We start from the raw sequence: 27,385 nt of genomic DNA on the forward strand, positions 1-27,385 counted from the left end.
ACTTATTGGGAACTTTTATTGGAATCATGCCCATATATACATACAAAATAGTATTGATTTCAAACGTTCTGAATGTGTATTGTTGTTTGACTAAATTGTGTCAATTTTCTCTATTACCACTTTTTATTTTGCTGTGTATTTAGGAAATGTGACGTCATAGAGGAAAAACTGATTTCACCAGTGTATTCAGCACCCTAAAGTTAGGTAAATCCATCCATTTGCAAACAAGATGTAGAAAAAAGTTTGAATTTGTTAACTAGTGTAATTTTTATGTAGCTGTACTATTGATTGGAATATAAAAGTGAAATTGGTCATTTAAAATCATGGTGTGCTGTTTCAACTGCAAAATTTCGGTTCTTCAGGTGCCAGTTTCTGTGGTATAACTTTTCCATAAATGTCAACCAAATTATGAACTGAAAATTTATTTGATACGAGGGTTTTAGTCTTGTTGTATTAGCAGGTTAAATGATACATCACTGAGTTGAGTAAATTTAGGGCAATCAGTGGCTGATCGTGGTTTTAATGTGAACAGCACCATGTATAGCTTAGCTCAATCTTAGTATACAACGCAGCAAAATCTAAAGTGACAGAGACAGTAAAATAAGTACATTCCTTATTAGTGTAACAGATGGTACCGCGACTATTCTAAAAGGCAATGGACATTCTAGAGGTCTCATTGTTGCAGCTATATACTTGGAACTTTCGTTCTATACTACAGCATATTGTAGAAACATGGATAAAATTACGCCAAAAATAAAGACCACTAAAGACTGTACATTAAGTGCTTAAACGCATACTCGTAAAAGTAAATGAATTGTATCTTGCACAAGCAGGAAATTATCTCGAATGTTTCTTAACAAGCACAGTAATAAATAATATGTAAGAAGTGGTACAACATCCAATACACGTTTCGAAAAATGATACATCAAGCATAAACCCAGTACTGTACCTTGAATGTCTGCTATTATTGCAATGTATTTAACGCTCAGCTCTTTGTAGTTAGGAGTATGTGTTCAGAAGAACATAGCTAATGTAACAGCTCACTAATATTTGTACGTTCATAAAAATAGCACCGTTTTGAACGAAAACGAAATTACAGAATAAGTCTCAGGAAGGAACTTTTAAAATAATCAGCGGTGTTGAATTATGATGAATGGTATGTAAGTTCTCAAATAGCTACTATATGATCAAAATCCATATAATCTCTCCGTTATAGCATGTATGATTCTAAGGTATTTTAACATCCTGTTCTCCATCCCAGTCATAAATACAAGCTATATGTGGTGCTAAAACTAAGTCTTACACTTAAAGACTAATTTTATATAGTCTGACTAGAAATAGGAACTTTTGCCTATTTCTGTTACATGAAGATGACAACATTTTGCGTTTACAGTGTATGCGTAGAAAACCTCATAACACTGTCTGCTGCTCCTCTAACGACGACGAGCCAGCACTAAATCAGTCGGAAGCGTGGCAGTATCCAATAGGGAGCGAATGAGTGATGCCACGAATTCCTTATCTACATTATGTGAAGATATCAACGACTTGAATCTGAAGTATTTGTCAGTGAAATTTTTAGTTACTGCAGCAATTTATTCGTCGGTTTATCGAGGAAAGCACTGCTTTTGTGTCCACGACGCTCAAAGCTGTGGCTGTGGGTACCCCGTATCAGTGCAGTGGTTCAAAGTGCAACTTGAAACCCTTCCGCGGACTGATGACCATTCCCATTTGGAAGTCCTCGAGCTCCTCGCGCGTGGCCGTCGTGGTCACGCGGAACGCCGGCAGCAGCCTGGAGAGGGCGGCGCGCATCTGCAGCTGCGCGTACTTGCTGCCCAGGCAGGAGCGCGGCCCGCCGCCGAACGGCAGGAAGGCGAACGGGTGCCGCTCCTTGCTCTCCTCGGGCAGGAACCTGCGGCGAGGCGTCGACACTCAGAACCGCACTTAAAGCGTCAACGAGACACAACACCGAGATGTATACTGTAAATATAATAGCGACAGGTAAGGTGCACATAATAATAGCTGCTCATCTTCTTTATGCAGACACCGCAAAAAATCTTCACGAACGCTGTCATCTACGGGCCTTACTTTCTCATGCTGGTTGTAAGTTAACTATGTGGGAAACTGATACTAAATTATTGAGCTTCGATGGTTTTGTTAAGCTTTTATGAGCAATACATAAATTCCCCTAGCTTGATTACGGAACCTGGTGAATAATAAGGAATGTAACAAAAACCATCCACACAAAAGTGAGTTAATGAAACAGTTACGGGAGGAATATGCTTCGTACAATACGACATTTTCTGACATTATACACTGAGTCAAAGAAAAAAAAATCGCAGCATGAAGGAGGAGTTGTACAACGTAAACTAAAGTTGGTAGGCGTTTTTTTACATCAGAAAGACGATTTCTGTTGAGATTTCGTGCCAGTCGTATAAGAATGGCGCAAGTGGCACCAGTATGAGGATTCAGTTCAGGTTTGCTTTATATACACTCTCTAACAGTCACGAGCGTTAGTTACTTGTGAAATTAGACGCGGTGAGTTGATGTTAGTCGACAATGCCATTCAGGTGACAAAGACACCATTATCAGCAACTCACTGAGCTCCAACGAGGTCGTGTAATAGGTCTATGAGTAGATAGATGTTCTATCTGCGATACTACATCTATACTTGGCAGGAATGGTTGCTGGCGGCGGTGGCCGTGAAAATGTCCGGCTGCAAGGAGGCCGGGCTCTGGACGGCCATTTTCCCCCACCGAGAGCAAAGACCGTCGTGTTTGGCGTATGGCTATGGCGTTTCGTACTCAATCTGCGGCACCAATATGAGCAGCAACTGGCACCACAGTGACAAAATGAACTGTTATAAATATATTATTTCAAGGACAGTTCCTAGCCAGCTGCCCTGTAGCGTGCGTATCAATGACTGTGTGCCACCGTCGTTTGTTACTTCAGTGGTGTCAAGTGAGAGCTCATTGGAGGGCACAATGGAGGCCAGTTACGTCTACTGATGGGAGCTGGTTCTGCCTCGGTGCCAGTGATAGCCGCGTGTTGCTTAGGAGGAGGCCAGTTGAGGGCCTGCACCCAACCTGTCTCCGTGCCAACACGTTGGACCTGTACCTGGAGTTGTGGTCTCGGACACTATTTCGTACGACAGTAGGAGCCCTCTCGTGGTTGTCCTACGCAACCTAACTGCCAACTTGTACCTCAGTTTGGTGATTGTACTGTTGTGCTGCCATCCTGGAACAGCCCTGCAGAGCTATTTTCCAACAGGTTAACTGTCGTCAACACACCGCTGCTGTAACCCTACATACTCTACACGGCATCGACCTTTTGCTTTGGCCTGTTGGATCACTAGGTCTGTCGAACTCATATGGGACACGTGCGTACGTCACTCTACCACATTAGTAAAAACCATTAACAGTCTCTTTATTGGCAGGCAAACTGCAACAGGCACAGAACTCCATCCGACAAACTGACACGCCATACCTGAAAAAAACAACGCATTCAAGTTTTCATGCCTGTGCTCAACATTATGTCGCTAAACCGTATATTAACGTACGAGCATCTCACATTTGGAATGGCTTATCTCGCGCATACCTTAACCTGTGATCTTGCAAAGTTACTCATTTAAATATGTTACGTAGACAGATGTATTCTCGAAATTTCATTATTCTACATTCACTATTTTTTGTTGTTGCAATTTTTTCGTCAGTGTACCTTACGCCTGTGAAAGTGAAGGCTACGTGAAGGGAAATTGTGAGGTAGTTAGTATCAAATGGTACCTAAGTAAAATTTCTCATACATGCAATGATAAATGAATACAGTACTAAGAAAAATGTGATCTTAACATTCAATCTATTGTAACCGGTACAATTGGAAATTGGAGACTCTCAGATTTTTAAATGCTCATTTTGGTTATAAGACAATGTAAAGTATACATTTTTAGCCCATTCAGTGGCGCATTTTAAATTCCATGTGATATCTGGTTCGAGGAAGAAGTGAGATGTATAGTTAGCAGAAAAAGGTATAAGCGCTTGTATTTTCAAGAGGAAGGTGATGGAGAGCTTCAAAATACTGACGTCGTGAGAACTGATAGAACAAAGTATTAGTGAATTCAGTTGTTTTCAAACTGTGTCCGGTGAAATAGACTACAAGCATCTAAATACATATTAGAAGGAAGGACTGACTTACGTACAAAAGTGACGGATAGAGTGATTTTAAATTTAAATCGTGTAAACTGCTGAGTAATAAGTGATTAACACGGAGAAATACTTTTAAACGTTAATGCATATACTTAAGGTACAGAAAAAATGTAATTTATATTATTTGTTTACAGTAAAACAACGCATGAACGAGATTCGATAAGTGATTGTCTATGTTATCCGCCATCGTAATTAAATACTGCAGCGGGTGTTTTAAATCGAACTACTAAGGACACATGAATCTTGATGGTCAATTGTCGCGATGATATTTGCGTATTCGTGGCCCAGAATCCACACAGATATCATAAATTGGACTTAGGTAATGAATAATCTTTAAATATGGTCCAAACAGTATCTTACGTGGTGAAATTGTTCTTTGCTAATGCATGAACCCTGATTATTTAGTAATAACTCTCACGAAATTTTTTTTGACAGGAATGGATACATTAATGTTGCGCGTGTGGTATTTTGTGTAAAAGTAGTTTTTTTTTTTTTTAAGGAAACATGTTGCCACCTTGAGTAATATCTAGCTGAATTGTGTGAGACCACTCTTGTGAAGAAATTTAGTGCCATTTACAGTGCTTGACAGACAACATTGGTACACGTTCCTTGTTGGCGATTTCTTTAACAGGATAACTATCTTTAGCCGGGAGAGGCAGCGATTAAATGAAACCCCATGTTACGGTAATAATAAGTAATTGGTTTTGTTGTAGTTGTGCCCAAGATTGTAAAATGCTGCAATCCTAATCGCACGCCACAGTTTCCTTTCGAGATGGGTATGATTGTTGTTGCGCTATTGCAGCCAAGATCCTTAATACAAAACGTCAGTTTACAACACTTATTTAATTATTCGGCAGTATTAATAAAAAATACATCAATCGAATTTGGTACGGAATACAGTTCCTTGTACCGGTCTCTGCATGATGTTCTCGAGTACATAGATTTAGGCTCAGGAAACTTCTACTTGGTTTAAATTGATGGTTGCAGAAAGAAAACTCCTGTATGACATTATACAACCAAAGTGTGCGAAGTACGCTACATTTTGTCATTCGTGTATAGCTTGAAGTACAACCAAAGTGACGCCAGTAAGAGTTTTGTTTAGATAAATTATAACAGGAGGCAGGTGGTACCTGTCCGGACGGAAGGAGAGCGGGTCGTCCCAGACGCGCGGGTCGCGGTGCAGGAAGAAGACGAAGACGACGGCGGTGCAGCCCGCGGGCAGGACGGTGGGCGGGTCCCCGGCCAGCGCCACGTCGGCGGCCAGCTCGCGCGACAGCAGCGGGCCCGGCGGGAACAGGCGCAGCGCCTCCTTGATGACGCGCTCCTGCAGCGCCTCGTCGTGCCTCGCCGCCTCCTGCACCTGCAGCAGGTGACCCGGGGGGTCTACAGCTGCCCCGGCGCTACGCCCTTCCGTCACTCACGCGGGGCCCCCTCAGATGGCGCCATTCTTTGCGACAGGAGAATGGTATAACTCAAGTTGTTCAACAGGTGTACAAATCTCCTCCTCCGCATACTTTCTTATGGATATCAGTTAAGTGGCACGATTATTTTTCAGAAACGAGTAATCGCAGTAAATGGTAAACATCAAGAGTATAATAAAGCTGTTAGAAACAGAATATTACGCCTTGCAGCACATCATACGCGAGGAGCTTGAATCGCCAGGCTGTGTACTGAGTGCACAGGCTTATTTAAAACTCAAGGTAGTAAACACTGCTAACAACTCAATTAATAATACCCTTGCCGCATGTCTTTCAAGGTTAGAGCGTGTGAACAGCTTTCAATTCGTGTCAACAAACAGAGGCTGGATAGCTAATAGAAACGGAAAGCTGTTCATGTTCTATAACGTTTCAAGACATTCGGCCAGTGAATTATTAACTAAGCTGTTTGCAGCTCTTACCACCGTGCGTTTAAGTTGAATCCATGCACGTAATACACAATCTGTTGATTATACTGGTCATGTATGATGTGCCGCAACTCAGTGCAGGTTTATCAATCGGGAATCATCTAGATAAAAGAAGGAATCCCCTGAAATGTATTGTTCGATAACTGACGTTTAATCCAACACTTTTGTGACGTGATAGGTATTATGTCAGAGAACTTCGGTTCAGAATGTATCTGGCTTTATGATTCCCTAATGGCAGTTAACGTAACACGTATGAGGATTCTAACGTAATAATCTGTAAGCCAGTTCAGACAAAAGGAAGAACTGGGTGGTCCACACTGGGAAACCTCTCTGTAAAACAAAAAATGAAAATGAAATGATCTTATGGCAAACTCTGATAGATAAACAGAATACTTAAAAGAAATGTAAATCCCTATCTGTTTGATGTGTCACATTACATATTTACCCTCTGCAAATGATGAGCTGCATCCACAACGCCTGATTCCTGAATAGATTATAATGGTCTTTACAGCAATCAAACAACTTAAATAGGTGAACTGTAGTCAACAAAAACCATTTCTCATTTTCTTTTACATTCTTTTTAAGAGTGTAACAAAGTTACACTGATGAAATAAACTCAACGCTGACTTCTGTTTATTGTTCAACTCCATTCTTAGTATTAGATGTTGCAAAGTTTATAGTAAACCTCCATCTTATGTTCAGGAAGCAATAGATATATCGTGAACAGATCATTCTGTTTTACATCTGATAAACATGGCTAGTCATTTAGATGAAGTATAACATGCATACATCTGCCATTGTATTTCTTCTTTTAAGTACCGTACTCTGATGTTTTTCCATTCTCATGCAGTAGTGTAACAATTTTTAACAGCTATTTGAGGTGGATGGGTATGAGACACTTTCATCATGCTGCATTTGGAGATCTTCCTCGCCTGCATTGACAATCTTCCAGCAGAGTTTTTAAAATTTTAGCTTCATCTAATGTTATACATATTTCACACTAGGTCGGGTGAATGACGACCCATGAGGCTATGTTATGTTGTGAAACATGTAGGAAATTCATTAAGGAAATTCATTACTAAAGTCTTAACTTTTATAATGCTGTTCATACTTTCACTTTATCGGATGAGTAACGTCCCAAGAACTTTTACTTCGTAATAACATTTAAATTTTTTGGCGCTAAGTTACATATTTGCACTCTAACAGATTCCAGTCGATCGTATCTTGTCAGTTTTACGTTATGTATACAAACAAAAAGCCTTGTAATGATTGTTACAAACTGTTTAAAAGTAACAAGTTATTACAAATCGTTCAAAAGCCAAGATTGCACAATACAACATTTATTCAAAACATCCGGTTTCAATAGTCTTAGCTGTCATCGTCAGGTCTAACTTTTTCTTGTAGTAAACCATGATCATTTTAACCTGCACCTCGTGCACAAGAAAAAAATTTTGAAATTTGTGGTAAGATTTTGTGGGACCAAACTGCTGAGGTCATCGGTCCCTAAGCTTACACGCTGCTTAATCTAACTTAAACTAATTTAGGCTAAGGACAACACACACTCATGCCCGAGGCAAGATTCGAACCTCTGACGGGGTGAGCCGCGCGAACCGTGACAGGACGCCCTGGACCGGCTGGCTACTCCGAGCAGCTCGTGCACAAGATGTCGGATGGATAAAACCCAGCACATTATAAACGTCTGTAATCGCTAAGATATTTAAATTATTTTAAGTATTGTAGTTATGGCAAACGTTTATAATGAGAAGAGTTTTATCCGTTTGACATCTTGTGCATTAGGTTCAGCGTAAAATGGGCATGTTTTAGAACAACAAAAAGTCGTTTAACACCTGAACATGACAGCTAAGAGTGTTGAAACCTGTTGTCTTGAATAAAAATATTTTGTGCGATCTTGGCTTAGAACGCATTTTAACAATTAAAAAGATCGCCCATCAGTGCCCTTGGAATGAGAAATTCAATCTAATTAACGCGTTAATCAAATTTTTGTAAGTAACGAAGAATTTCTGCCCGTGCGTGGGCAAGCAATTTTTAAATGTTATATATATTGACGCACATTTTCGGCAGTTGTTGCTTAAAAATTGAAATATGATACATACATTGGCCACGAATCTGTGTGCCGCTCTTTTAACGTGCATCGACACTGTTACGCCACCTAGCGTGACTCAATCTTCCTCCTAGTACATATACTGGCGCGGGCTGTTGCCTGTATGGTATTTCAACAGCTAGGGTCGAAACGTGGAACTACTGGTGCTACTTGTATAGCCGTAGTGTCAGAATATGACGTCTGAATCAAAGTCTCATGTATTTACATCTAAAATGGTATTATTTCTGTATCAGAAAACGTTTTGTTCTTTAATATTTTTCGTTTACAACTGATTTGTGTAAAACATTTTCCTGTCTATGAAATTTGCAACCAAATATCTGTTACTTTATTTTGCTTATAATTGGCCATCAGATGATCGGTTAAACCCGAAATGCGTCACGACAGTTAATGAACAAATTCAGAGAAAATGATCGACTATTTTTAGAGACCTATACTGTATTTTTCCAATAATGATATTCAACATGGTCACATGGCTGTACAAGGAATTTCAGTCTGATATAGAATTGAGTGGTAGCGGACAAACAGTGTATTTCAATTTGCTTCATAATAGAACCGAGTATTGTTATTGCGTAGTTTTCTAGTAATTTACTTTTTATTTTAGTGTGTTCACTCTAAATATTCTTAAGGGTCAAATTTCGTACTAAGAGAAAAACTTTTCATTTGACAACCACCCAAATATTTAATGTACCGGGTGGTTATAATTAAACAATTCCTATTTAACACGCCGGCCGGTGTGACCGAGCGGTTCTAGGCTCTTCAGTCTGGAACCGCGCGACCGCTACGGTCGCAGGTTCGAATCCTGCCTCGGGCATGGATATGTGTGATGCCCTTAGGTTAGTTAGGTTTAAGTAGTTCTAAGTTCTAGGGGACTCATGACCTCAGATGTTAAGTCCCATAGTGCTCAGAGCCATTTGAACCATTTGAACCATCCTATTTAACACCTTACAATACGCCAAATAATTTCAGTACGAGTAACTTGAGTGTTGGGTGCATGATTTCCATGTGTGACAGCGCCACCGTTCAGTTCCGGCCATGACTACCAGGTGCAGTGATCAGTCATAGTGATTCATAGTCTCATACACCTGACCAGTCTCAGTGCACTGGTTCATGTGTCAACACGAGCTTGGATAAAATGGCAGAGCATTATTGGTGAAGCTCTATTTTCAACACAACAGTAATGGAGTAGCTGCACTTCGAGAATATCACCGGCTGAAACGATTACGGAAGGGCCACGACAGAGGAACATCCCGTGGTCTATGACCGGCAGGTGCTTCGAACAATTTTCAAATGGTATCCGTACAAGATCCATTTCGTACAGCAGCTTGTACCACAGGACGCACAACGACGTGCTGACTTCCCTCTCCACTTTACCGTAAGGATTGAAGTTGATGAGGGCTGGCCCTGGACCATCCTATGAACATGTGAAGCTCATTTTTCTCTAGCGGGCGAAGTGAACACACAAAGTAGCCGAGTGTGGCAATCTTCGTCTCCACTCCCTGTGCATGAAGTTCCTGTGTGTGGTGAACGTTTCATCGTATGATGTGGCTTCATGGATACGTTCATCATTGCCCATTATTTTTTAAACAGCTTGACGCTCAAGCACCAAAGACGTGCAGCGTTACTACTATATGCTTCGACAGCATGTCATACCCACTCTACAGGAGAGAGACGCATTGGAATCCACAATTTTCATGCAAGATGGGGCCCCACCACACTTCGCTCGTGGAGTTTACCTGCTTCTACGAAACGCATCTGTAAACGGTTGAATTATCAGATCATCGTTTCCAAATGCTCTGCCGGCATTATCACCTGATCTCACTCCCTGTGAATTCTGGTTGTGGGGCTACCTGAGCCGGCCGGTGTGGCCGAGTGGTTCTAGGCGCTTCAGTCTGGATCCGCACGAGCGCTACGGTCGCTGGCTCGAATCCCCTCTCGAGCATGGATGTGTGTGATGTCCTTAGCTTAGTTAGGTTTAAATAGTTCTAAGTTCTAGGGGACTGATGATCTGAGATGTTAAGTCCCATAGTGCTCAGAGTCATTTGAACCACTTTTGGTCTACCTGTCCTAGGAGAGGGTTTACTAGGGCGTGTATGCTGGTTTGAAGCGCTGAGCACCTTTTGTAGCAGGAATGTGACCGGTATGTAATTGATGATGTACCGTACCAGCACATTAAAAGTGTTTCAATTGAACTGATTCTGCGTTACCTCTTCCCCATGTTCTTGACATCGGAATTCGCTCTGTAGTTAGTTCCCGTGTTATAACGTGTTAAAAAGAGGAAGTTTAATTACAACGACCCGGTGTAAGGTGACGACAGCTTTAATAATTTGATAGCTCGTTAGCTCCGAGTGCGATACGTTGCAAACTATTTCATGAAAAATAACATATGTAAACACTAATGAGACTGTATTCTTTTTAAAACGATAGAAAAACTGCTGTCATTTTTAATATCATATTTAAATTTCGTTAACAGCCCACAGATACTCGCACATATGTCTCTCAGGCTTAATTCTTCGTGCAAAGTATGGTGTGGCTGCAATTTCGCTTTTTCCTACAGTTGCATTCTCTGCATTTGAAGCACTGCGAATTTCATTATCTCTTCTCAATATGTACAAGAATTACAAAATGGCGATACAAATAGCAAAACGGAGCATCCTCGTTATCCATGTGATGGATAAGACCACTAATTCGCATCATGAATGTCAATGTAAGCATCAATTTCTGTTGGAACGTGCTTCCTGGACCAAATAACATGCATTTCCTACGTCTTCAATGCGAATCATGTAGCAAATGTAATTTAAAGGACATAAAAATATCGAGTGAATTTATTAACATTATTATGGACCACTTAAGAACGTAAATCGATGGTCACATAGTTGTCAAAAGTATTCTACAGTATTGCCATTGCCCATTAGACTAGCAGCAGGAAGAAAACGTTCGCTCAACTGTGCTGAGATATCTTGCACTGACGAAGGTCGTGCTTCGAAGACGCCACGGCGTCGTCTGCCACCACTTCATGGGAAACGAAATACCTCAAGTGTACGCCAATGTGTTGCATTCACATATCTGTGCGGCGCTAAAGTGTGGTTATGGATAATACGTATGTTCAGATTGCGAATCTAACATCATAAATAAAGAGAGGGAAATGAATTAGGCGTCCTTCGTCTTCCGTAACATCAAATATATTTTAGTTATTCTATCTTAAATGAACTGTTCAGAAAATCATTCACCAGAAGTAAATAACTTTTTAGCAACATCAGATGATATTAACAGCTTGCAGGCGCGGGTTAGCCGTGCTTTCAACGGCGTCATATCGCGGATCGCGCGGTTGCTTGCACCGTCAGTTCAAATCCTTCCCCGGGCATGGATAGGTGTTAGGTTAGGTTGGTTTAAGTAGTTCTAGGTCTAGGGGCTGATGACATAAGCAGTTTGGTCGCATAGTTCTTGGAGCCATTATTTGACCTTTCACGTAAATTTTCTTTACATAAACGGCCGTATCTTTAGATTTCCTTGACATAGAAGCTCACTTTTTTTACACCACCAAGGGACCGGTTACCGCAAGAAGTGAGATACATTTCCGCTTATTGTGTCTACCCGTTCTCGAGGTAAAAGGGTTTTAAGGGTTGTGTAGACCGATAGACTGTCAAGAAAGTGACCGGTTTAGGTGACGAAATCCTAACAACGAAAACAGCTACGACGGTTACTGAAGATGAGGGCCGCATAAATAACACCCCATACTCCTTATTCGAAATGTTCTAGTTGCAGTCGATATATCAGCATATTAATCGTAGCTACGCTTTCGACCAAATCACGTTTACAGGAATGTAAATTAAATCCATTTGCCTATACACGTGGTAATTCACATCCCAGTATTAATGCCACCTCGTTTTAGAAGTGCGAACATTCCAATTGCTAGCTAGCTTAAGAAACACTTCGGCTTATGAACGTTTTCTGGCTGTGGCGAGTCTAGTGGAGAATTCGAAACAGTGTAGAACACGTTTGGTAGCTATGTAGCCGTTTATGTCCTGGGCCGGTTCAGAATTATCCTACTAAATTTACTCGCTAATAACAGTATTTTGTTATTTCGATACACATCCCGAATGATAGTCACATAAGCGGTGACATAAAGGTAGAAAATTCATATCTTTGAGTCCAGAAAGCTCTATGCAACAGAAACTGCAGATCATTTTGCCATTTTCATTTCGAAATTGCCGGCTTATTCATGTCTGGGGTAGTAATAGAGGGCTGTTCGCCTGGGTTGTCTGCTAGCGTAGTGAAAAGAAGGTCTGGTTTGTTTTCGGTTCTAATCTCGATGGAGGTAGGTAGAATATCAAAAAAAATTCTCGCGCCTCCAATACGTTTTATCGCTACGTTTATTCTCTACTGGCGCCCTGTGGATGTCAATATGACACTCTTGTAGAATTTCATACATGTTACTGCCTACTTTTTCCGCTTCTGTCAATAATGGAATTGACTTAAGTGTGGCATTGAATGATTTTTAACTGAATTTCGTTATGAATCTTCACGCATTGCTAAATTTGCGCACTTTCATGGTAGTTCAGCAACGGTAATCCAGTATGACTGGTCTGAACGTTGGCAGAGACTGTTTCGCGGCCGAATGCGAATAATATTTTGCTAATTCGTAACGATCTGGGGTTCTTTGTCTTACTAAAACAGTTATGTTATCTCGATAACTTGAAACTCATTTTTTTGGTACAGTTCATACCAATTAGAGTTTCTTCTTTCATTTCTTTCTTATATTTAGATGTTATGTTTAACACACTAATCAGCATTAATATAGTCTTACAAATTATTGAATACAGTCTAAAAAAGTTGAGAAAGTTGTCAATTTCACGCCTGTGCATAGTATGTTGGTAGCACTTCGTCGCCTTGCCGGTTATGCTGTGTAGCAGACTTTAAAGCCGTGCGGATCAGCATAACGAAAAGGCGAGGGGTCTCGCTCGTTTTGTCCACGACAACCGAGCGAGGTGGCGCAGTGGTTAGCACACTGGACACGCATTCGGGAGGACGACGGTTCAATCCCGTCTCCGGCCATCCTCATTTAGGTTTCCCGTGATTTCCCTAAATCGCTACAGGCAAATGCCGGGATGGTTCCTTTGAAGGGCACGGCCGATTTCCTTCCCCATCCTCCCCTCACCCGAGCTTGCGTTCCGTCTCTAATGACCTCGTTGTCGACGGGACGTTAAACACTAATCTCCTCCTCCTCCTTGTCCACGACTGTACTTTGCTAAAGGTTTCTGACTGTCTGTGATACAGATTCTCCTGTCTATCGGGTTCTAGCCCGATTCGTAATTTATCATTATTACTTGTGCTGACTTTAGTATTCACAGTTAACTATAAATGTGTGTGAAATCTTGTGGGACTCAACTGCTAAGGTCATCAGTCCCTAAGCTTACACACTACTTAACCTCCTCAGGTGTTACAGATTACAGCAATGGAATGAAATGGATCACGGAAAACCTTTGTATCATTGTACTTGAAATATCTTTAAAAATAAATGTTTTAAGTACAAAATTAATCACTCAAATACGAGTCCTTTAGCGCTAAATGTGCGTCTTGCCGTAAGATAATTCTGTGGAAGTGTCGTAGTTATCGTCCTCTGTAACCAAAGATCTGCTGAAGTCAATGTACTCACCTCGTAATAAACAAAAGTGAAATGCTTTGCGTACAGATATCGTAGTTATTATGCTTATTGTCATGATGAAGAAAGTACTGTACTGTAACGTATTGTTGTGCTATGGAAAAGGCTGTCTCATTGTAGCTATACCACAAAAGTTACTACTAAAACATGTTTTACTTTCCAGAATAATACAGAAAAACTGTGCAGATATAAAACAGATACACTGCAAAAGCAACATTGTAAATTGTCACTCATTAGTAGCGTCGTGATAAAATCGTGTAGCTGTCACATAAACTAACCACTGTGTCATCTGGTATTTCAGAGAAAGTACTTTAAATTCAGAATGTATTTTTCAAGTAAACCAAAATGTTGCATTAAAATCTCATTAGTAGTACTGGTAAATGTTCTAAGTATGTGAGCCCTATAGTCGTTCTGTAATCATGCAACTAACAAGCAAGAATGCACACACACAATTACACTGTGTCGTCTGTTCGCAATAAGAATGCATTCATAATTTCTGTTTAAATAAGTTCTCTTGGTTCTTGACTGGATATTTTACTTCAAACATAGTTGCATGTTAACAGTTTCTAAGATTGAAAAAGAGTATAGTAACGTGAAGTGAAAAATTTTATAGCAAAGACTAAGTTAAAATGCAGATTATCTCCCAATAAATGGTTTTACGCGTGAAATGTGGTGTAAACCTTTGCTCTTCCTGGTATGCAGAGTTTCAACTTTAACGCAATTATCATGTGGTATACGTCGGTAAAGAATACTGGAATTTTTGTCAAGGTTAGCGTCTATGTTATTTTTCCCTGAGCCAGCGGGCGCACGTGGCTGCCTGCGGTGCGACTCATTGTCTGTTTCTTTGTTGGCGCGCGTCGTTATTGGGATTTGGAGGTCTAACTTGTACAAATTCACCTTGACGAGCAGGCCCTGCCCTGTTTGAAGCTCGCCAGTTCTGATGGAATGCAGGTCTGTCGTTTTGTCGGGAGTTTACATAGTTTCTTGTTTGTCAGTCATGTGGTGGAGAATTTCTCCCGGAATCGTAACTGCGCGCTGAACTGTTGCGTCTGAAGTTATTCTGTCTCCGTTGATAATAATAGTTCTGGTTGCCATATTGTCTCTTTCTCTGATTGTCTCTGTGATAGTCACTACCGCGAAGAGGTGATCTTTCCCTGTAATTATTACTACTCTGCAACGGTTGTCATACGGGTGGTGTCTATTTTGGTCACGATTTGTGTTGTGAGAATAGCCTTGTTGCGTCCAGTTATTATTTCTTTCATCGCGGAATTGCGACGGATGTGACTTGTAATTGTTGTGTTCCTGTTTTCGCGTTCCGCGATTGTCAGTGTCAATTTCTAATTTATGTAAGAGTCCCTGAAAAGCTTCAATGCCGTCTTTGCAACGTCCTGCCAAAATAATATGTCGTAAACGTTCAGGCAATTTGATTAAGCAAATGCGGATGAGTTCTGAGGGGCTGTATGGGTTTGACAGGTACTGATTCTTGTGCAACATGTCTTCAAAATATTTCACAAGACAGGAAAATTCAGATTGTTCTAAATGTTTCATCATTATGATGCTATGTTTTACTCAGTCTTGTGTAGTTTGAGACCAATATTCTGAGAGGAAAGCATGATAAAATTCTCCTTCACTGTGGCAATCATGAATGACCGATCGCATTCTTACAGCTGGTTCATTTTCTAAGTATCCACACATTAATTCTAATCTGTGTTCTAATGACCAGTTGGGAGGAAAGCAATGAGAGAATTGATGAAGCCACGCTTGTGGATGAATGTCGTTGCTGGAATTCTTAAATGTTTTGAATTTACGTGTAGTAATAAACAGCTTATAGTCAAAATCATCGTGTCCGAGTAGCATATCGGTCATTGTTACGTCGTGTCGGCGGTTCCATCTCAAAATTCGGTGTACCTTGCCAATTTATTTCATAATTTACGAAGTGCCCTGAGTTATTATTTTGTGGCTGTTCCGTATTTCTATGTTCCTCTTCCCGTATTGGAGCGCGAGTGGCCTCTGAAATACGTAATTCTTGTATTACCTGTGTCAGCTGATCGTGACTTCCGCCGGCCGCGGTGGTCTAGCGGTTCTGGCGCTGCAGTCCGGAACCGCGGGACTGCTACGGTCGCAGGTTCGAATCATGCCTCGGGCGTGGGTGTGTGTGATGTCCTTAGGTTAGTTAGGTTTAAGTAGTTCCAAGTTCTAGGGGACTTATGACCTAAGATGTTGAGTCCCATAGTGCTCAGAGCCATTTGAACCATTTCTTGTACTTCCCGGATTTCTCTTTGGTGTTGCGTATTAATTTGATTCTGATTTTGTTTAAATTTCTTAACTTGTTCATACTCTTCTGTGTCAGTGATGGCTACAGGTCTTGTGTCATTCAGATCATCATCTACCTTTGCAGGTAAGTTAGTGAACTGATCCGAAAGTTCGGCTACTTTCTCCGATAGTGTACTTATTTTCTCAGTGAGTGTTTCTGAACCAAGTTTCAGAGTGTCCATTTGTGTTGAAATAGTATCTGCTGTGACCTTTAAGTTATCTTGAGTTTTTGCAAGTTCGTAACTGAATCGGTAGGTGCAACTGAGTCAATTTTAGCTTGCAAGGTGTCGTGATTTTCATGAACAATAGTTTGCAGTTCTTTTATGGCTGCTTCGTGATTCTGTAATGCATTTTCATGACGCGAAAAAATAGGCTGGAAATGCTCACAAATTTGTTTTTACGTCATTACAGACTTTTTGACATTACGATTCGATGTTATGTAACTCAGTAGTTAAATCTTCACGTGTTTGTTCAAGCGTGGTGTCGAACTTTTTAAGATTTTGTTCCACTGTGTCTAACTGATGAAGATTTTGTTCCATTGTGTCTAACTGTTGCTGTGTTTGTCTCTGGTGTTGTTCCATTGTGTCTAACTGTTGCTGTGTTTGTCTCTGGTGTTGTTCCATTGTGTCTAACTTTTGAAGCCTTTGTCCCATTTGTCTCTGATTTTGTTCCATTTGTTGCATTAATTGCAATAATAATGTATTAGTGTCTGGAATCTGTTTCTCTATGCTTTTTGGCAGTGCATTTTGACCGGCAACATTCACATTTTGACAAGCAGAAAATGTGTCTTGACTCATTTGAGAAAACGGTGAGGACCCAAAACCTAAGTCTACAGTATTTGCAATATTGTGTTCTGTCATTTCGGATTCCTGAGACGAGCTGTTGCCGACCGATCGATCGATAATGCTTCCCTGTTCACTACCTGTTTCACTGTCTACACCATTATTTGACGCCTGCTCCATTTCCCTATGCACAGTTACCAAATTACTACTTTGAATATTTGTTAATTCATTATATGGTGGCGTTAACACACTGCTTTCGTCTTCACTGTTATTTCTCAGTTTACTTTGGAGCCTAGTATTACGATTTTCACACGCCATTATTGTCACAATATTTCACACGACAACACAGAAAAACACAATTTGAAGAGCAAAAATAGGGGAACACATTAACATAGCACTGAAAATAATATCTAGTTAATTGCAAGCGCAGCTGTGAAATACTTGGTGCAAATCTACATGCATGCCACAACTGTTTTACTGTACAACAATGAAAAACTACAACTACAAAGGAAATTCTCTCTACAATTACGCGCTAGCAATAAACAAGAGCTACACTAATTACACAAACTACAAGAAAAAATCAGAAGATTCCAGTGAGGTATCCTCGGCTAAGGGTCGACATATGAAACGTCCCCTTAGAACAATTTCAGAATTACTGTGCTGATAAACCTCTTACTTTATTTGCTTTTCAAACAGCTGAGCAAAACTGAACGTACTCAAACATTCACTAAAGTGACACACAATATTTTTAGCGCGACGCAATCTGACTTTCAAAAATCCCTACAAAATAATGGCCCTGACTACCATTAACCTATACCTTTCACAAATCACTTACCTCACCAAAAATCTTCGTTACTCGAACTACTGCAATACAGTGAGCGCCACTACTGCCAGCTAAATAAAAGATTCAAACTACGGAAGGCACTAACTACTGATAGGCACAGTTAGCAAATGAAAGATTTTGATAGAGAACAAACAATGTATTTACCTCAATAGTGTCCAAAAGTCATAATGTATATAGTTCATGATATCCAGTATTACAAATTTCAAAACTCCATCTCTCTCCTCACTTCCACCACTGCTGGCGGCTCACCTCCAACTGCGCAACGCTACGCGCAGTTAACAGCCAACAGCCCAACACTACAATGGCGACAACAATGCAAACTAGCCACAGACTGCACACAGCACAGCCAGTAATTTTCATACAGAGCGCTACGTGGCGTTACCAATATAAAAACCTGAACAGCCTACTTACACATTTTCAAAAATGAAATTGTCTTTTCTGGTTCAATGTTATAGATCTGTGGCCAGGCATCGTACTACTCCCATCTCCTTGCTTAGTACTCAGGATGTTCCAGCGCTATCGTTCGGAGTAAACTAACATCAGACGGTACTTTAAATAGTTGAATATTTGGATGAAAGGAGTGGAATGAGAATGCAGTAGGGCAGATGTAGGGAGGAAATAATGACTTCGAGCCACACAGGGTACTGCGGCAACGTAACTGGTGGAGTTAGAAATTTATGCAGGACATGGACTCGAACATGGATGCTCTGCTTCTCTATATCGGTTGCCTTAATTGCCACGCCATTCAAGCTGGATGCCCGTTAGACCCTGATTCCCAACTTCCTGCTCGAAACACCGCAACAAAGCCCGTCCATTAACCCTCTACCGTGCACATTTCTGTTTCTCGTATAAGTTCGATCGTTGGTTGTGCATCGGCACTGAAACTCTTCCATCAAACAGCAGTCGCACCCATAGAATTATATATATGAGTGGTGTCTGTTGTATTGTCGCAATCTACTTTACATCCTGTTTCTGTACCATTCCTTTCACCTCAGCTGTTAATGTTAACAGAATCTTTCGTCGGTTCTTGGTAGAACAACATTATAATAAATGAAAAGCACCAGTTCGATTTTGTTCTACAATATTACTTTTATTGTTAACCGGTTGTCGGCTTACATGGCCATCTTCAGACATTTACAGCTGTTCATATACACTGAAGCGACAAAGAAACTGGAACAGGCATACGTATTCAAATGCAGAGGTATGGAAACAGGCAGAATACGGCGCTGCGATAGGAAACCCCTACATAAGACAACAAGTGTCTGGCGCTGCTACAGTGGCAGGTTATCAAGATTTAAGTGAGTTTGAACGTGGCGTTGTAGTCGGTGCACGAGCGATGGGACACAGCACCTCCGAGGTAGCGATGAAGTGGGGAGTTTCCAGTGCGATCATTTCACGAGTGTACCAGGGATATCAGGTATCCGGTAAAACATCAAATCTCCGATATCGCTGCGGTCAGAAAAATATCCTGCAAGAACAGTACCAACGGTGACTGAAGAGAGTAGTTCAACGTTACAGAAGTGCAACCATTCTAAAAACGGCTGCAAATTTCAATGCTAGAACATCAACAAGTGTTAGCTTGCGAACCATTCAACGAAACGTCATCGATGTGGGCTTTCGGAGCTGAAGGCCCAGTCGTGTATCTTTGATGACTGCACGACACAAAGCTTTACGCCTCGCGTGGGCTCGGTTACACCGACATTGAACTGTTGATGACTGGAAACATGCTGCCTTGTCGGACTAGTCTCGTTTCATATTGTATCAAGCGGATGGACGAGTACAGGTGTGGAGACAACCGCATGAAGCCATTGTCCCTGCATATCTAGGGGGACTGATCAATCTCAAGCTGGTGGAGGCTCTATAATGGTGTGGAGCGTGTGCAGTTGGAATGATATGTGGCCCCTGATACGTCTACATCAGAGATTCCCAAACTGATGTGCGCGCCCCCCTGGGGGGGGGGGGGTTGATGATGTTGCAAGAGGGGCGCGGGTGGAGTTAGCGGTATAAACCTAATATTTCTTCTTAATATCGATATTTTAATAAAAATGAATGTACAGGTATTAATGATAGATTATGGTGAGAAATGCAATCGTTTGACGTCCCACTTCCCGCAATTCTATTTCAATAACCAATCCTAGAACATACAGCTTTTGAAGATCATGTTTAGAATGTCACGTTTAGAAAGTCACACACAGAAACTCTCAAAATTACAAAGGCGATATGCGTAAATTCTAATATATCAGATTTGTAAACAAGTTACTTCTGACAATTGTAAAACAGAAAAGTGAGGTATTAACTATTCCGTACATTTGTACACATGAACTGAACGTAATCATGTTATAACATTTAGCCGTAGTAGGCTATGTTCATCAGAGTAATAATCACGTATACTGCATAACTGCAAAAATGCCGTTTTGTTACTCTGTCAACCTGTGGATCCCCATGTGATGCGATTACAGTGACTTTAACAGACTGTATACGATTCAAATGAACTGGCGGGTTCGTAATTTGGACGCCAGGGTTATGCGCTTTGTCACCAGAAAAATGTGCACGACGTGAAAGCGAAACTAGTACAAGCGTTCGTTCTGAGCAGAGTACTTCACGCCGTTCTGGAAACATTGTCGTGGGTGCTAACAATGAAACATAACCGAGCTAGGTAGACAATGAAGTCCATAAGTGAGGCTATTTTTTCTTTTTCGAACGGTTAGTACTACAGCTCTTTCATTCGAATTACTTACCTGACAAAATAGTTATTTTTCTTCTGTCTTCTTGAAATACGCCTTAATTTCGTTTGAAATTAGTGTACGTTCTTTGCTGTGACAATGGCTTCTTTTGGTACGAGTACAGAGATAACTGCTTGGCACTGTGCACAGTTTCCAGCGATGAGTGTAGTGCATCTATGACCTTAATTAATTACTGTGAAATTTGACAACCAATTCATTGATGTTATCTCAAAACTTTTAAGGTTTCGTTTATAAGTTACGAAATATAGGGGCACGAAAACGATTTTCGCATAAAACCCCAGGCTGCACTACTCAGAACAGCACTGCAGAACAGGTAGCAAATTCTTAGGGTGCCTGTGGGCTGTTTCCGCCCTAATCCGGGAAAAGCCCATTTCTCCCAGCAAGAGCCCTGCTCGGCCACCAGGTCGCAGACAGACAGTGCACTGACTACCTGCGCTGCGGCTGGGCTTCCCCGTTCTTCGCCCCACTCCTCACAGGCAGTCATCTGAGGTGCCGACAAATGACAGTAGCTTTCCTTTATTTCAGTTGGTTGCTTGCAGTTGTTGACACATCTGATGTACTGGATTTTGCTGAAATCGCGTTGAATCTTTCACAGTTGTGCCTCAGTAAAATAGGTGTTAGTGCGAGATTATACTGTTAACTTATTGTTTTCTTTTTACTTCACCATAAGTGTCGTGAAAAAACGTAAATATAATGATGATTATATCAAATAAGGTTTTGCTTCTAAATAAAAAATTGGTGTTGACTAGCAGCAATGTGTTATTTGCTAAGAGGTATCGAGCAATGGTTCCATGCGACCTTCTCGTCTGGAACGGCATTTGTGGGCAAAGCATGGTGCATCGAAAGAGAAGCCGAAGGAATCTTTGGCTGCAAAATGTGATAATTTGAAACGGATGAAGTTGGACACTGCTGGTTCCTTCGCTCAGACATCAGAAAAGGTACTGGAAGCCTCGTATGAGTTATCGCTTCTTATTTCAAGCACCAAGAAAAGTCTTATTATCGGAGAGACACTAGTCTAACCCTGTATGTTGAAACCTGCTGATATTTTTCTTGGGTCAGAAAGTAAACAAAAACTTTCACAAATACCGCTTTCTGACAGTACTGTGAAACGTCGGATTGATGATATGGCCGAAGACTTACAAAATCAATTAGTTACGGCCGTCAAACAATCGCAGTTTTTCGCAATACAGTTAGACGAGAGTACCGACGTTGCGAATTGTTGCCAACTGCTACCTTTCGTTCGCTATATAGAAAATGAAGCAATTAAAGAAGAGTTGCTGTTTTCTACAGAGTTAAAGACGACTTCAAAAGCAAATCATATAATGGCAGCCGTCTCTGAATTCTTGTGTAAAAATGAGTTATCATGGCAGAAACTGATAGGCGTTTGCGCAGACGACGCCCCATCAATGCTTGGATACGCTCAGGATTCGTGCAGATAGTCAGAGAAAAAAACCCTAGTGTTACTGCTATCCACTGTGTAATACACCGTCAAGTATTGGCAGCTAAGACACTTCCAAAGGAACTCAATGACGTCTTGAAATTGTGCATCAAAATCGTGAATCATATTGAAAAGAGTGCGTTAAATTCCAGCTTATTTACGGCTCTTTGTGAAGACTTGGGAGCAGAGTATAAAACACTTTGATTTCATACAGAAGTACGCTGGCTCTCAAAAGGAAATATGCTAGGAAGATTATTTGAACTTCGAGACGAAGTGATGCAGTTTTTGAAAAATAACAAACAAACTGAATTGTATGTGGAATTTAGAAAGGCCGGTGTTCATGTTGCATTGGCTTATCTGTCAGATATTTTCGAATCTTTAAACACATTGAATTTGAAATTACGAAGTGGAGAGTCAAACATAATTTTTCATCGGGATGCCATCAAAGCGTTTACTGATAAGTTGCAACTATGGAAATGTAAAATTTTAGCCTGCAATTATTCCTGCTTTCCCAGATTGTTTGGAATCCTCGAAGAAGCCCGGTTTCACAACGATTTTAAGGATACTGATACTAAGAGTAAAATATTGAACCATTTGCAGCACCTCATTGATGAATTCGAACGATACTTCCCTAAACGTTGTGATGATAAAATTTATTATAAGTTAGCGACGGAACCATTTCACGTTGACGTGGATGTGTTGCCATAGATACTACAAGAGGAAGTCTTAGAAATTAAAAATGATTCTGTAGCGAAGTATGACTTTCAGAAGATGGATAAGCCTTTATTTTGGGTGGTATATCTCACGGTGTATCCCAGCACAGGAATACAAGGACTGAAATTGTATTTACCATTTTCAAGCACTCATTTGTGCCAAAGAGGATTTTCAGCGGTAGTGACGATAAAAAATAAGCTTATAAGCAAACTCAGTCTTGCCAATGATTTACGTTGCGCAGTTTCTACTATTGAGCCAAGAATTCAAAATCTTGTAAAAAATATGCAAGCTCATCCTTCACATTGATTTATTTGTTTGTTTCTTGCCATATGTGTGTGGAAATAATATTTCTATAATAAATACGTCACATTATAAGAGAACTTGTTATTTTTCTCCTAACTATCCTTACCTGTAGGAAATACTGCAAAATTATAAGAAAGTATTTCGAAGAAACAATTTAAAATAAACATAGCGAATCTGATTTAAATATAAATACTTGCGTGTGATCCTTATGGATTCTGATGTTATGTGTGGTATGTTATTTCAACTAATAATAGTATTTCTTCTGGATGACGACACAGCGAAAGTTTATCATAGATATGGCAAGCGAAGAGTAGTCCTAAAATCGTATACTGGTGAAGAAATGGCGTGCAGCAAGGGAATGTAATCAAGGTAAGGAAGTTGTTTCATTCATATTTTTTAAAGCTCTGTGTAGTCTGCAAAATGATTTCGTAAAACTTGTTTTTTTATTTTTTGTCTGGTTCCGAGAACTGGGCGTTTGTCGCCGGTCGGGTAACTGTTATCGTTGACATAAATACCAACCTATGCGCAATGACAATGGGGAGCGCTATAGGCGTACAAATCAGTGATGTTCGTTAACACCGTGACTGAGTGACTATTTATGATAATGAGTGAAAGTAATAAGCTACACTCAACTTAAAATAATGGCCCGAATCCACTAATCTGCAAAGGTCGCAAATATTTTTCCTTGTTTACCAAGGACTTTCTTTACTTATTATCATTAGACTAGACTGATGACGTAATGACTGCGACTCGATACATTAACAGCCCACCATGTTACATGACGTCACCATCAAAAAAAATTAATAGTTTATTGATAATTAATAAAAATCTCTAAATTAATTTAGGGGGGGGGGGCACGGAAGTTTTATTTTCGGCAGAAGGGGGGCGTGACAAACAAAATTTTGGGAACCTCTGGTTTAAACACTTCCACTGGCGACCAGACTCCCCAGAAATGGACATTATGGAGCAAATCTTGGATGCTTTGCAACATGCTGTTTAGCAGAGATCTTCAACCCCTCGTACTCTTACGGATTTATCGACAGACAGCCCTGCAGGATTCATGGTATCATTTCTCTGCAGCACTACTTCAGACATTACTCGAGTCCGTGCCACGTCGTGTTGCAGCAGTGCTGCATGTTCGCGGGGGCCCTACACAATATTAGGCAGGTGTACCAATGACTCTTCAGTGTATATGTCCCAGATGCTTCACGTTCTGTTGCACACGTCCGATAGAGAAGAGACCAGTCATTTCTACAACTTTAAGAAGTCACATACAAAAAACTGTTTTGTATATTAAGTTTGCATTTATCATTATTGACCCACACGTACCGACTAAAGAACAACTTTGCGAGTTTATGGTACTGTACATTTCGTTAAGCTGCCGGTTTTCCAGTAACGGCATGACGCTGCTGCAGGAGGCGCAGTACTGCGGGCTCACCTGAGGATGCAGCGCGAGCAGCTGGAGAGCGAAGCAGAGCGCCGTGGCGGTCGTGTCCTGGCCTGCCAGCAGCAGCGTGGCCAGTTCCTCGCGCAGCAGCCGCCGGTCCCCCGTCAGCCCCACCAGCGTCTCCAGCACCGACTGCGTTCGCCTGCGGCAGCCAGGCATCGAGCCACGTCTATACTCAAAGGACAAAGCGTTAAGCTGTACCTTACAATAGCATACTCACCGTTTAGGAGGACTGTAGATGGCGTGGAAATGATACCAGAAAAAGATGTGACAGTCCACTGCCGACATCAATCGCGACCGTGAAGTGTTGTGTATGTGCACCACACGGTTATTCGTAATCAGTACCCCGACACAGGTTGTCAGGGAAATTTTACAGAAAGCAGCTTTAATCCCTGCACGTGTCCGCGATTACACCGTCGTGAATGAAGTTGCCCATTTGTTGCTGCATTTAAACGGGCTGTGAAAAGTGTCTAGAGAAGGGGTAGGCAGGTTTTCGGGTGGCGGGATGGCCCGGGCCCGTGTACCAAAACGCTCAGCCTCACTTTACTTTCCCCCAGCCCCACGCCACGCTGTATGAGCGCGAGAAAGGAAAAAGGGAGAAACAGAGCACGTGCCGCATTTAAATGGCGATAAAGTCGTACTGGATACGACTTGGTCTTATATTTCACATGTCTCAACAACATAGATAAAAAAAATAGTTTTGAGTGTCAATCAATTATTTATGTGCGTTGACGACGTTATTTTTATCTGCTGCGGACAGGCGTAGAAATTTCCACACATTTTCGCAATCACGTTGCCACGTAATCGTAGAAGGTCTTTTACACAAAGATTTTAATCAAAATATTGCAGCACTTTTTCAATCTCATTATGGAGACTCGGAAAATCTACCTGAGAAAAGCAAGTCGACAACCTGAAAAGTTTTAACGTAAAAAGATTTTGAATTAATAGTTGAATTACCTTGCAAATTAGTCACTTAAATCCGCAAATAGGGCACAGGCGATTTCAATTGAAACGACAGACGGTCTAGAAAACAGCTGAAACACAGATGAAAGATTGAAAGTGTCTTCAACATTTGTAAAAGTATCATTGTAAATCTCTAAACGCCATAAAGGATTCTTCAAACCACGCGCTTTCTTTAACACCCGTGAGCTTACGGATCTGCATTGTGTTTGTGAGAATGTCTGCCTTTGGCAGTGCAGTTTTCTTTTTAAGTGCATTCTTATCAAATCATAAAGAAGTTACCTTGCAGTGTGTTACTGTGGGCAGTGTGCAGTCAAGTCCACTTAAAATGCGAAGTCTGCAATTCTTCTCACATTTCAAATTTGTCGTTCCCGCACTCCTTTTTCTTTCTTAAATTCAACAATAGTGAGATTTAAATGGAAAATTGTCCCAGACATGCCCCTTGACTTAACCAACGTACTTCTTAATAATATGTGAAGTCAGCAAACTCTTCGTTCATTTCCACTGAAATCTATTGAAACTGAAAATGGATTAATGAATGCGACTTCAGAAATTTTAGTGTTCGTACCACGAATTTCCTCAAGTGGTCTATGTTTGCAAATTTAGCTTCTTGACACACAGAACAATGATTCCAGCCTGTCGATCATTCTGATTTTTTGCTCTTTCATTTTCATCTTAACAGTTTAATTTCCCTATGCTTGGTACTGTAATATCGTTTCGTAGCAAATAAGCAGTACCCATCGCTTAGGAAATTAAGAATTCTCATCCTTCTCTTCTGTCAGTCTTAGTCATTTTAAAGGATTGTGACGACAGATTGCTAGACTATCTCTTTTTGTGCAAACAGCCACTGAACCCGAGAAAGTCCTCCATATCGCGAACAAATAGCGAAGTGTTAACAGCGCTGACATCACGATTATGCCGAACTCAAAAAAAAAAAAAAAAAAAAAAAAAAAAAAAAAAAAAAAAAAAAAATATGCCGACCGCAAAATGCTTCACATCAATGCTAACTGAAAAGTTGCTCTGTCCGGGTAGTTCAGAGAAGGACTGAGCAAAGCCGAATAACAGGCCGGGCCTTGTTCCGCACAGGATGCTCGCGTGAAGTTTGGCACGCTGTGACTGGAGCTTAACCAGAGGCAATGAAGTAGGCCTGCCACTCGCATCCATATAACATGGTACACGAAGGAACGTCGTAAATTTATCCTAATGGACAACGACACGAGGAACCTTCCACGCCTTGTCAGTGACAGTCGTTTTTAAACCCGATAGGAACCGTTGGCGTCACTGAATGCTGATCCAATGTAGCAGTTTCCGAGAAAACATTGCAAAAGTAAATGCATGCAAAGGAGATTTGGCGCCGACTCGCAAAGGCCGTTGCTCACGGTGGAATAAGAAGCCGCACGTCTCTGAGAGGCGAACAACAATGAAACTGGGGTGTAACTGACGGTAGGTTTGTCATCTGGTCTAAAGACTCGTGACTTTTGCTTCATTTTTAACTGATGCAAGGCGCCGGGTCTACCATAAGTCAAATTAGGCATTAAATGGTAGTGTGTGTTTCTGTGTGTATGTGTGTGTGTGTGTGTGTGTGTGTGAGAGAGAGAGAGAGAGAGAGGGAGAGGGAGAGAGAGCGAGGGCAAGGTGAGGACGACGGGGAACGAGAGATGATTCTGTGACGTTTTGCAGGTATTTACGTACCAGGAATTGTTCCTAAATGGTTCAAATGGCTCTGAGCACTATGGGACGTAACTTCTGAGGTCACTAGTCCCCTAGAACGTAGAACTACTTAAACCTAACTAACCTAAAGACATCACACACGTCCATGCCCGAGGCAGGATTCGAACCTGCGATCGTAGCGGTCACGCGGATCCAGACTGACTAGGGTGTCCCTTTCGACGTTTTGGGTGACTAACGAAATGGACTTGACAAGTATCATAACCCGATTTTCCCAGAAACTTCACTC

The 27,385-nt window shown here is 41.1% G+C and overlaps 1 protein-coding gene across 1 annotated transcript in view; it reads right to left on the minus strand.

Annotated features, from left to right (window-relative positions):
- Nucleotides 1-336: 336 nt before the first annotated feature.
- Nucleotides 337-27,385, minus strand: part of LOC126088341 (cytochrome P450 4V2-like) — a 120,844-nt gene continuing 93,795 nt past the window's right edge. The window contains exons 5-7 of the mRNA XM_049906476.1: nucleotides 24,460-24,610; nucleotides 5,330-5,559; nucleotides 337-1,909 (exon numbers count right to left, since the gene is read on the minus strand). Coding sequence (XP_049762433.1) covers nucleotides 1,669-1,909; nucleotides 5,330-5,559; nucleotides 24,460-24,610 — 622 coding nt within the window. The 3' untranslated portion in view covers nucleotides 337-1,668. The remainder of the gene's footprint in view (nucleotides 1,910-5,329; nucleotides 5,560-24,459; nucleotides 24,611-27,385) is intronic.

This window comes from Schistocerca cancellata, chromosome 6 (assembly GCF_023864275.1).
Source record: "Schistocerca cancellata isolate TAMUIC-IGC-003103 chromosome 6, iqSchCanc2.1, whole genome shotgun sequence".
Lineage (NCBI taxonomy): Eukaryota > Metazoa > Arthropoda > Insecta > Orthoptera > Acrididae > Schistocerca > Schistocerca cancellata.